At 36.7% G+C, this 12,698-nt stretch overlaps 1 protein-coding gene and 1 long non-coding RNA gene across 2 annotated transcripts in view; one reads left to right on the top strand and one right to left on the bottom strand.

Annotated features, from left to right (window-relative positions):
* LOC149109147 (uncharacterized) overlaps window positions 1-12,698 on the bottom strand; it is a 71,714-nt gene that overhangs the window by 30,121 nt on the left and 28,895 nt on the right. The window lies entirely within an intron of this gene.
* On the top strand, window positions 41-11,409 carry LOC110052727 (translationally-controlled tumor protein homolog). Its single transcript, XM_020758887.2, has 4 exons — window positions 41-163; window positions 6,658-6,731; window positions 9,228-9,665; window positions 10,933-11,409. Exons 1-4 carry the CDS (start codon window positions 136-138, stop codon window positions 10,933-10,935), a joined length of 543 nt encoding a protein of 180 aa, XP_020614546.1. The 5' UTR covers window positions 41-135; the 3' UTR covers window positions 10,936-11,409.

Here is a 12,698-nt window from a genome sequence, read left to right as displayed (position 1 = left end):
TTTATTGGCCGTGATTACTGGGACGGGTCACATATATTGCGCAACATCACCAGAATCTTCCTTTTCAATTCGTGACTTTCACTGAGTCTAGGGATTCTTCAGAGATCACGAAAGTAATCTTCATCCATCGATATCATGATTATCTACAAGGACATCATAAGCGGTAAGATTCTTACCTTAGCTCTTTGTGATCGTTTCTAGAAAGTTATTTTGTTGGGATTTTGTCTGTAAAGACGGTATTTGTGCCTAGGATATTTTTTGTCAAATATGTAGTTACATTCAAACCAATGATATTATGTATTGATCCTCTCGATTCGTCAATAATATCAAAGATCTTGGTTGGTTGTGGGTGTTCAAAGTCATACTTTTACCTTCTTCTGAAATATATGCTAGCAATGAGTTGTAAATAGTCGTACAAGTTTAAGGAAATCTGACGATCGCACGATCTTCCATACATTAAACCTCTTTATACTTCAGAGCTACAACATTTTGTTCATAAAGTGTAAAATCCCCAATGTAATGTCTCTCATACATTGGTAAAGGACTTTGGCGGGATTCCATGCTACCAAAAATTACAAACATTGACTTTAAGTGGCTGATTGTCAATGTTCAATAACCTGTTTTCCTCAGAAATTACCAGTGAAAACTCGCAAATTTAGTGGGCAAAGGAAGTGAATCAAAGGAAGTTATATCGCAATCTAAGGGTGCCTTCCTTTGGGATGATTTGGATCATGATCAATGATCAAAGATCGCTCGCATCATGGTGCATCAAATGAACCTATAGATCCACTCTGATCAAGGATTCATCGGTTCCTTTTATATACAGTTTACCATGATCCAACTGACCTTAGATCACTGATCTTGGCCCAGATCATCTTAATGCAAGGCATCCTAAGCTGTGATACACAGCACACTTGTTCAATTTGGTCAAAAAACTGTGAACACTTTGATTTTGATTTTGACATGTCAACTGTCAACATCAAGAACATTTGTAAGTCATTCAGCAAGAAAGTAGCAGTCTTGAAATGGATAAAGCTTTTACCGAAACCAATCTTAGAAACTATTTACTATAAAACAATCATCCCCAGTGTTTTGTATGGTGTTGTAGTCTGGGGGTCTTGTTCTTCAGCCTTGATAGATGATATCGATCAAATTCATTTAACAGCAACGAGAATTATTTACAATCTACCCCATAACATCCACAGTGCTAGTGTTGACATCATGAATGCTCCACACTGGAACTCTATTGTTTCATTTTACATTAAAGTGCACCTGATCCCAAAAATTTTTTTCACTAAAACGAATCTACTTGTTATTTGAAGCATTTGGGCGAAAAAATTTTTGAATTTGGTTGAATCCTCGATTTTCTACGTCCTTTCAAAGTTGTGCTTGAAGTGTTGCACAACATTTTAGGAAGTCTGGGGCGGTGGTTGCTGATGACATCTACCCAGGAACCAAACACTATGGCACCTCAGTCAGCTCTCTGTATTTGCTCAAGAAAATGTAAAACAAAACTGATTGTTCCAATATATTTTGGGACTAAAACAGCCAAGTTTTGTTTCAGAATCATTTCTTTTTTGTCTCTGGAGTCAGAGTTAAGTTTTGATTCGGAAGAATCCGAAATAAACTTCAATCGAGCATGTTCGACAACTGTGAACTCACTGCTTAGAGCTTTGAGAGCAATTTGCAATATTTCAAGCGACGATGGGGAAGACTTCTTTGCAGACAAGCTCCTTGTATATTAGAAATGGAAAGCTAGATATGAAGTGGAGGAGCAGGCAAACAAAAAGCAGTAAAGAAAACTCAAGGACTGCTTTGGATGGTAATTTCGTCACCTAAACACAAGATTCCCACACGTGTTTATAGCCCGTTTACATTTGTCCTTAGTGAGAATGTATTTTGTCAAGGTATGGTTGGTCTATTAAATCCATTTTGTGTTTTACTTTCTGGAATGCTTCATGTTTATAAGAGCTACGTAAGTATTGCAGTTTTCGAGACTTGATGACCTCCAAAACACTGGCTTCGATCGATTGAAAATCATAGAATTGTTTGGACCTGTATTTTTGAAGCTTCAGGAGGCAAAGGCGGAAGGAAACATTTCCTACAATTTACCGATTTCACAATGTCACACGTTTTAAGTCATATCTCCAAATAACAAATGTAAATTTTTCTCAAAGTTTGCAGTGAAATTCATCAGATAAGTTTGCAGTGAAATTCGCTTAGGGATGTGTTCCCTAAGCGGTCCGCAGATAATGTTACGTGGTCATATTTTCGACACTATTGCACAGAATGTTTGTCACACTGCTGATTTCCAAACCTTCGAAAAACTCTGAGTCTAACAGTTTTGTTATCATGTAATTCTTAAGGATTAATCTTCGACTTTTATCTAAATCGAAAGAGAAATAAGTGTTGGTTGGCGGTGTACAGTTGTGACCTACATTTACATATCAGTACATCGGTCGTAACGCTTCTTGATTGATCGCACAACTTTGCCGACTATGTTATAAATACTGCAGGACTGGAAGATATAGGTTGTCGGTGGTACTTCTACAAATTGCTGGTTGGCTCTAAGCAGAAAATTTTGAAAAGAGTGTTTGAAAGTCTGCGGAACAAATTCCAGTGAGAGTTCTTCAATGGTTCTCACGGACTCAGTTCGCTTGTTTCGGTTCAACAAAATCCACCTTTTATGTCTTAATTGTAGCATTGACCGCTCATCGCCAGTAAATTGTACAGTATATCTTTCTTTATATCTGGGATACTGCTGCAACAACTGATAGCACTTCTGGAAGGCATTTCTGAGCACTTTTCGAATGTGTACTGCACCATCCTGAAGGAAATGAGACGCAAGATATTCAACCTTCCTGGGTAGACATCACAACAGCCACTGGGTCCATTCTCCTCAAACTTGGTCACAAAACAAAATGGCGGTGTTTTAGAGCTATTTTTGAGATTTCGTCGGGGCAGAGAAAATCAAGAATTTAACCGAATCCAAAAATATTTTTGCAGAAGTATTTCAAATAACAAGTAGATTCGTTTTGGCAAAAAAAAAAAATTGGGGAGTTAGGTGCACTTTAAGAGACTTTTAGTTATTGCGTGCAATATTTATCATGGAAGTAGTAGCGAACCCCTAAATGACTTAATAATGAAACCTGAGACTACTTATAATTTTAGAAAGTCCTTAAATGTTGAAGTTCATAGACCAAGAACAGAAGTGGGAAGATCTTCCTTTAAACATACATGTAGAGCTGCACTATCCTGGAACCTCCTTCCTGATGACATCAAGAACTGTTCAAACCTGACCTCTTTCAAGAGAAAACTTAGGGAAAATAAGAGTATTCTAAAATCTATCAGTTTTACTAAAGCTTCCTGCAGCATTTCCAACAAATCTTTCGACTTTAAATATTTTGAATATTTTGAATATTTTAAATGTTGACTTTTGAATATTTATCTATTTCAGCTATCATTATTTTTTCATCCATTATCATTTAATATTTAAGTGTATATTAATTAATCATTTTAGATAGTGCAGGTCCACATCAGGACTTAATTAATGTCTTGCCAGTTCCCCAACCTGCTTTACCAAATAAATTATGTATGTATTTATGTATGTATATATGTGACTGTGTAGCCAACAATCAGATGCGAGACAAAACCGCAAAGACAGCAAGCAAATTAATCGTATATCTCAATCAGTCACGAAACTACGCTTCAATCGTTTTTCCTTCCACCGGCTGTCACCCTGTAGTTTTATCATACTTATTTAACCTGTTGTGTTTGTACAAGCAACTAGAAATTCAAGCGACTTTAAATGACGTGTGGTTCAAACCTACACATGCAGACTTGTAGCCTAAGGCTACAAAACAAAACGTGGCAGCTCCTCTGTATTCAACTTCATCCGTTGCTACATTTGGCAATAAAAATTATAAAGAACCCTGATGTAATTCCAAACCTAAAGGGTCAATTTCCATGGAAAGTGAAAAGTATCTGAAAAAAGCGAGGGTGAGGAGCAAAATAGATAAAGTAGAATATTCTCATTTTGTAAACAATGTACAACTACATGTAATAAAGCATGATACTGACCATATGTTAAATTTTCCTAAATTGAAATTTATAGATTATGGGGTTTCGGTAAATAAACCAATATATTTGGTAAAAAAGGAGCTTCCAATTAGAGTACAAGGGGAGAGAAAAATATTCAGAAGGGAGATATTGAAGTTTGGAAAGCGGTTGCAACAAACACAATCAAATTAATGCACGTTTTCTAATGACTTCTCAAAATTTGAAGGCAAGGCCAGCTTCTTAAGCGTAATATCCTTTGACTATGCAGTTGGTTATGTAGACTTGCCACAAGTTGACCTTTGCTTAATCCTGAACTTATTCACCTCCCTTGAACAAAGTTGGAGGGCCATTTTTCGAGCAAAGAAGTCACGGGCGCGAGTGACGTAAGTTGCGAAAGGTCGACTTGTTTCACTTCCAGGGATGTGAATCGGAGCATAAATTTTTGGCACGAAAAACATGATTGACATTTCTTATTTTTCATGTGCTCCGTGCATGATTGTCACAAAAGCAGACATGATTCCAACCAAAACTTTTCGATCACAAGTGGAAAGCACTGACCCTTAACTCAAAGGAAATTGTTTTTTTACAGTGTGCATGGATGTAGTCAGTATTATTGACAAACGTCCAAAGCTGTTCCTTTGATTAATGTCTCCGGAAAAGACCGTGTTTAAACCAATTGCGAATTTAATGATTTGTTGTAGTCCAGATCGACCAGAGAGTTTAATTCCTGACAAATGCAATAAGCTTATGTACATCTTGTGCCGACAAGAATTAGGATTAACTATAAAGAAGACACAGTTAGTAGGGGAGAGCTTTAATGTGGTAAGACCCTTTTGATTAAACAAAGTGGAGAAGTTGCAATGAAGGGCAAAGAATTTATAGCACTGTTCCTGAAAGCCATTCATCCATGACTGCTCATGACTGCTAGCACTTCCAATCCAGTAAAACGGCCAATGCAAATTAGCTGTGATGCCTTTTCATTTTCAGAGAAGAAACTTGATCATTCATAAATCAACTAAAAGTGCAACAATTACACAAACTGAACGATGGGCTCTGTTCTTCTTCGAAAGGTCCAAGCCTTATCCAAACAATCCGGAGCATGTAAGGAGCTCAAAAACACAGACTCCTAATTCTGTGATTGAGTAAACAAACACATATTGGTCAGATAAATAGCCTTCCACAGCTTTTGTCTGTCCTCCTTTGAAAGACTTGAAATTAAGTTTGGATAGACCATTCTCAATGGCATCCAAAAATTTGTATCCATGAGTATCCGAACTAAATGAAAAACAACTTAATAGTACATTGAACTCAGTAGACATTTGCTCTGCAAGTATTGTCGTTGATCGCACATGATGTTGTGCAAGTGAGAAAAGTCCTTTCCAATGACGAAACCAACAGGCCAGAGAAAAATTATTTGAAAGGATGTTTAGAAAGGCTATCAGTTATATTAATTTTGTCCATCTTCAACACAGTGAATTCAGCCATGTATGTGTTTAAAAAAGATGTCTCAAATTTGCAGCAGCAGACCTTCTTGTGTGCCCGCTCTTCCAACCAAAAGAGCAACACTAAAAATGGCTGTACATGTGAAAATATTTAGTATGCAAATTTCAGGCTCTCAACTTTCCGTGCCATTTTGATGTGGCAGTTTCTAGGTGGGGTTTATGAAGAGTTCCTGTCACAAAAAATCATGTCCAAGGTTGCAAAGTGTGGTGACAAGGTTTTCATGTTACAAGGTTTTGTAACTTGAAAACTACAGGGTAACGATGATTTTTGGAAGGAGAAGTGGTAGAAGCATATTTGCGTGACTGATGAAGACACCATTAATTTGTTTGCTTTCTTTGCGATTTTATCTTGCATCTGATTGGTGGCTGCACAATTGATGTGTCAAAATCAAATCAAAGTGCTCATGGCTTTTTGACTTTCATAGTAGGACTCTACTATTAGAAACAATGATTAAAAGCTTTACACCTTGAAAGGAAGCTATAAGGTATCAAATAACAGCAGTAGAAGATATTGAATAGGATGAATTTGCATAAATAAAGGTTGCTTTTCTGATGAAGATATGAAAATTATAAATTGACTGCTTGCATGTAAATAGAATGAAAATAATGAAGCATGACTGTTGGATTGAATGTCCTGCAGAAAAAAGGCTTCACTAACAGAAAAAGTCAGCATCAAAAGAAACATAAAAACATGTGCTGTTACCCAGATATGGCACATCTACATTGTGATGTTTCAATAGCTTGTTGTAGCTTGCTCATAGCATAATTTAGAGGCTCATCCATCATTTCTAGGTTATCTCATCGACAACATAGTCCATGTAGCAATCCATTAACACTACTACAAATCACATTTCCAGACTGCAGGGGTTTTTGGTTTTCGTATCCAGTGGTGTAGTACGAAGCTACTTTCATGAATATTGATTTCTTCACAAAAACAAGCTTGGAACTTTAGTGTGTGGGTCTTTGAGGTCCCTGCTGACCTACAGGCCCCTGTATCTTCACAGGGGTGTGTCTTTTTTCTGGAAATAAAGCCCAAATCTAGACGAGCCCTACTGTATTACATAGTGAGTTTTCCCTTGTCTTTTGGAATTTGCAGGTGATGAAATGTTCACTGATAGTTACAAAATGAAAGTAACAGATGATGGTATATTCTATGAAGTGGAAGGAAATGTAAGTAAAACAGAAAAGAACAACAAACCAAACATAGAGATTTATATCAATCACAACTGACAGGGTATCGCAACATTTCTAAACACTGAGAAGAGAGTTGAAAATATGACATACAGCAGAGTACTTTTGACAAACTTTAGGGTGTTTGGAGGTGTGAGGAAACACTGTGTGGAGTGTTTGATATATCTTGTGGATCAAATTTACAGTCTAACTTAGAAAACCATGAACACCTAAAATATGTGCGGAATGTCTATTGGGTTAAAACCAGTCACAAGTGAGATCTTCAACCACACAAACCACAGAAAATGGATGAGTTCCCATCGATTATGGAACAACTTCCCTGATTTGTTTGAAAAGGTCTCACAATAAATTCTCTATTTCGGTTATACAAGAAATTAATGCTGTTATAGGCTATTTTAACAATAGTGAAAAGGGTTTGGGATATTTCTAACATGCAAAAAAAAAACCTATTTTCTCAAACCTATGCAATGTGCCGGGCCAACGCAACTGTCAGTTGTTGCATCACTCAAGCGTGAAGGATCCAAATCAGTGCCTTCATTATTTCACTAGCAAGTAATATTGATGAAAATAGAAGTCTTGCATAATATTTTTGTAATAAATTATGTGTTAATCAAATGCAAATTTATTTAGGAAGGAACAGTGGAAAATTGAGGTGTTAATTGTTAGTCACAACTAATTCCAAAATTAGCAAACAATATTATTATTGAATTTATCATCGTCAATTTTTACAGGGTCTTTAAATAACCGAATCACTGGAGCCAAGAGATTGTAATTGTATTTGCTAAAATAAATCGAGTCACTAGTTTAATCAAAGATGATACCATGGTTAGTGAAACCACCCAAATTTGAAATATTTAATTGTATGTGTCGGCGGGATTCTTATTTTCCAAAATCCCTCAAACTAAGTACTGGCTGTGGTTCTTGATACAAAAGGATAGCAATTATTTACATAGACTCTCAGTAATAAATAACGGCTGAGGGTATATCTTGGGACAAGGCAATAACCAAAAACTAAATAGTTTTGTGACCAACGGAATACATCTGTTTTATGTGGTTGAAGATTTCACTTGTGATTGGTTATAACACAATAAACATTCCAGATATGTTTTAGGTGTTCACGGTTTTCTGAGTTTGACTGTAAAACTAAGAAGAAAATAGAGAAATCAAATCATAGAAATCTAAGATCAAATTAATATCCTTCGTTGATTCAAAGTGTATCGAAGGAGTTGGCCGATTAGAGATAGACCATTTGACTTTGACGGGGGAAAGGGGGGGATTTGGTCTAAGAGTTTTTTAACTCTTTCCTGCAGTAGGAATAGACTGATTTCGGTATATTAAAATTCAGCCTAAAACAATAGACCTCAGTACAAGGCTCTGGGGAATAACTACAGAGTTTGTGGGGTTTATTCCCCAGAGCCTTGTGCTGAGGTCTATTGTGTTAGGCTGAATTTTAATATATCGAAAATTGGTCTATTTGGGACGTGTTTATGCATGACACTTTTTTTTTATCTGTGTAACATGCTTTTTGGGGTTTAATGAACCCGCATGAATTTTTTTTCCAGCCGTGATCTTGCACATGAAGGGTTTTGGTGCTGGTATGCTTGTAGGATATTTTCAAGATCTCCCACCCTTTCCCCCAGAAGTCAAATGTTCCACCCCTTAGGAGCACAGCTCTGGTCATCAGCAAAACAAAAATTTAATTTCTGACAATTGAGGGATGAATTAGTCAGAAATAATTATTCTGACGGCACGATGGAGAGGCTTGCAGGGTGTCATGGGAAGTTAGGGGCTATTTCTAAGGCTTTTGTCAGGGATTTAGGCCATTCTAGGTTAGTCGGTGTTTGTGTTTTATCCTCTTTTTTATTATTATTTTTAAGCTTTTGTTATAACAACTGGTATGTACAATGATAATTATTGTAAATGTTCTACGTTACCCAGATTTTGTACCCTTTTCCTTGGGGTCTCTTGCTGGGCATTGCATTACATGAGGAAAACATTTCCACACATTTTTTTAGCCACATCTAAAGGGTGGTGTTTTAAGTGATTTTTCACATCTGGCATACCACAGGTTCTAATTTTTAGAACCGGTAGTTGTAATTTGCAAGGATACAGATTATGTTGTAAGATGGAATACATCTATATTGATCAAATGACTGACTGACGCATCCTCAATAGTCACATTGAATGTCTTGTGTTAGTGTAGTGAGAATCAGAACTAAATGAAAACTAAATGTGAACTGTGCTGCTCAGCCCTAGGCTGGGTGGTTAAATAAATAAAATAAAAGACTTTATTTAACCTGAAAGGCCAATCAGTGACCACTGGATCACTGGTATTAACTGGCGATCAGCATTTACATATAAAAGCATTTACATATAAAAGCATACCATTTACATAAAAAGGAAACGGTAGGTCACTTACCTCATTGCAAATTTATTTCAATAATTTTTCCCAAAATGTTTTCATTTCTTACCCAGCTTTACTCAGAATCCACTAAAGTGGATGAAAGGATGATTGGTGGAAACAAGTCTGCTGAAGCTCCAGAGGAGGATGATGCTGAAGAGTCTTCAGTCTCTGGTTGTTCTATTGTGGTCCAAAACAGGCTTATGGAACAATATGGTGTGGATAAAAAAGGCTACAAGAAGTACATCAAACTCTACACAGCTGCTCTTGTAAAGTATCTGAAAGAGAAGAGGCCAGATGATGTAGACAAATTCAAAGCCAATGCGCCAAAGGCAATCGAGAAGATTCTGAAAAGCTTTGGCGATTGGACGTTCTATCATGGACAGAATGAGGATTTTAACTTTGATAACGAAGAAAAAGCAGAGGGGATGTTGGCACTCTTGGGGTACCGTAGCGATGGACAGACTCCCTATATGTTGTTCTTCAAAGATGGGCTTGAGGAAGAAAAGGCGGTGAGATTTCATGTTTTGCTCACTTTGTACACCTCTTGTCAGTAACATTTGTAGTTGCAGCAATTATAATCCACTTCGTTTTGTCAGTGACAAATTCATGCCCCAAGGTTCTGATATGTGGGAAATAACCTGTAAAGAATGCATCCATGAAAAAACAGGCATAACCCAGGCAGGTGATACAGCTCAAGTCACCTATTTCACTCAAACTTGGCACAAATGTTGGGTTTGGTGAATGAATGATTGTGGCAAAAAGTAGGTCAAAATATTTTGTTCCCTTCAAGTTAGGGGGACCACCTGCAAAATGGCCATTTGGCACTAATTTATGCATATTTCATTAGCCATCTTTGGTTTAGTATTTCTACAACAAGAAAAGCCATGTGAAAACAGAATCCACTGGATCAAGTTCCACAACTATCAGTCTAAAAGCTCAGATATTCATTTTAACTAAGCAATTTTATTTCTCTCCGTGGCTTCATCTTAAGTAAGGTGCATATTTCGTAGTGTTGTGAATAGCCTTTAACTGATGGCAAATATCTGCACTGGGCAAAACCAAATACACATTATTCTAACATGGATAGTGAGAGCAATCACTTAAGTTCTCAAAAAAACCATAAAATGTCGGGAAACACAATTTATGGCCATTTCGTGAACATCCAGTAAAACACAAAAGCTGTCTCTCCGTAACTCAAAATCAACAAGAAATATCAAGCTGAGCATTTTCTAATTGACTATGAGTAAAACTTCAGCAAAAAGAAGCATGCGAGACACTTGTTTCAAATATTTTCGGAGCTATATCTTGAGGCATTCTCACAATACAGCTTACTATGCACTTAATCAATTTTTTTGGCATGCTTAATGCAGAAGCAATTCGTATGCTACATCATGTATAGAGTGTGCGTGTCAAGTAATAACTTACTTACTGTCCTTTGCACCCATCGGTGCTAAAGGCAGCAACAAGTTCGTCCACTCCCGTCTGTCGTATGCCTTTCGCCCCCAGGTGCAATTTAAGGTGCTCAACTCATCCAAGTAATAAACTGAACAATAATAGTGCTAGTGCTGTTTTCTCAAGTTACCCTCATGTTGGCAGCACAGCAGAGTGAAGTACTGTCAGTGGGTGCATTTTACCAACAACAAAACAATTCTAGTCCTGAATCAGGGTCAGAATTGGCCTCAGTCACAATTCAACAAAATTAATTAATGCTTAGTGTGTCTAATCCTACAGTACTGGAATGTACTAACAGTTTCCTCTTTCTCTGTTGCTTTGCAGTAAAAATCAAGGCATGACAAGACTATCTTAAATCACTCTGCATGATATAATTTGTTAACTGAATTATTTACTAAGTTGTTATTCACTTCAAGTGAGACAGTTTTGGAATCATTTCAACTACAAGCAAGAATAAGCAAAGCCATGGCTGTTATCGTAGTTGATTCTGAAAATAAGTATTTTTTTGTTTAAGGCATACAAACTATACAAAACAGTATTGATCCTCATTTGTTTGTCGAACCACTGATGACTACAATAACAGCTATTTTGTGATCACCTTTCTTGGAGATCATCTTTGAAATCTTTTGGTATGGTGACATGGTGTCTCTAACTACTAGCAGAGAATTTTTACAGGGCAAATGTCATGCTGGAGAAACATTTCCTTGCTGGCTTTTAGAAAAAATCTCCTTCCTCTTCATAGTAATGAAGATTTCTGTAGATTGAAAGTGAGCTGAACAATAAACATGGCATATCACACTGCTTGTTGGTGTATTGTTTCATGACTTTTTTTTTACAAAACAAAGTGTAAGATTAAAGCAAATGCTAAAAGCTGTTAAGTCGAACCTCTATTAGGCGGCCACCCCTTATTGAGCGGCTAGTTATCAAAGTCCCAAAATTATTGCTATTGTTTGTGGAAAGAAAAGTAGGGGTCACCGAACGTCTAAGATCGTTAAATCCAGGCAAAGGTATAGGCCATCTGTCCTATCATTGCTTATTTTATTACTTAGCGCACGCTCTCATACATGACGTGGCTTGTGAATTTACGTGTACAGTAAGGATGCGCAGAAACAATTATTGTGAACGTCCTTAAGGTGGCTCCCTAGAGTATTTACGAACACCCTTCCTATGGAGCACAAGGTAGAAAAGAAGACTTAATTAATTTCTCTTGAAGTTTTCCCTGTAGAGATTTACCAGTATGGGTACTGTTAAAATAAGGCTTATTTTTTGGATGTCAATTTTTGGATGAAGGTCGTTACCATGGCAACATCTCATCTAAAGATAGGCAGATATATTCTTCATTTTGGCCTAAACTCCTTAATATTTATACTCTCCTTCGGTGAAATGCTTTCATACTTTGCCACATCATGGAAATGATATTCCTTGACATTTTGAATTGAGAAAAAGTCAAGGTTCTTCAGACGGTTTTTCCAATATTCTGTATTTTTTCATTCTTCTAAATATATCAAGTTAGCTCTGACAGATTTTAACAGAAATAGGGTATTTTATAGGAATTGTACGTAGTCACAACCGAGCCAAATTTTAAAAAAAAACTCACCGAAGGAAACGCTAGAAAATTCACAGTCAGTTTTGCTTTTTGTGCTCATGTTGGCGTGATAAAAATCGAAAAACACTGACATTTTCCTTTGAGTGCGCACAGATTACTTGAGCTTTCGTCCTATGCACGGGTGCAATCGTAAAACTATAGGGAGCCACCATAAGCAAATCACCTCAATAGCCAACATAGATCCATGTTTTGTCCAAGCCTCGATTTGATGCAGAGCCCCAATGACACTGTGCATGCCGAAACACAAGTTTCAGAGTTTGAATCTCTGATGACTGTATATGTAATGTTCAAAATGATTACTTCATTTTATTTGCGAGGAAAAACGAGAAAACAAGAGAAATAAAAATTATTAATCGTATTAATGCAATATTCGGTATTATTTTATTGTTTATTGAAATGATGGTCACGTGACAAATTTTTAGACTCCCAGATACTTTATAAGTTGCTTTTATATTAAAAAGCAAGAAATCTAGACAAAGAACTC

The sequence above is a fragment of the Orbicella faveolata genome, unplaced genomic scaffold (assembly GCF_042242905.1).
Source record: "Orbicella faveolata isolate gen_17 unplaced genomic scaffold, um_ofav_v1 contig_25, whole genome shotgun sequence".
NCBI lineage: Eukaryota > Metazoa > Cnidaria > Anthozoa > Scleractinia > Merulinidae > Orbicella > Orbicella faveolata.
This window is presented reverse-complemented; position numbering and strand designations above follow the sequence as displayed.

Excerpts from the sequence above, each read along its gene's own strand:
- LOC110052727 (XM_020758887.2), top strand. The coding sequence starts at position 136 with ATGATTATCTACAAGGACATCATAAGCG. Across the intron at positions 164-6,657 it reads CTACAAGGACATCATAAGCG|GTGATGAAATGTTCACTGAT; the intron begins GTAAGATTCTTA and ends TGGAATTTGCAG. Across the intron at positions 6,732-9,227 it reads TCTATGAAGTGGAAGGAAAT|CTTTACTCAGAATCCACTAA; the intron begins GTAAGTAAAACA and ends TTTCTTACCCAG.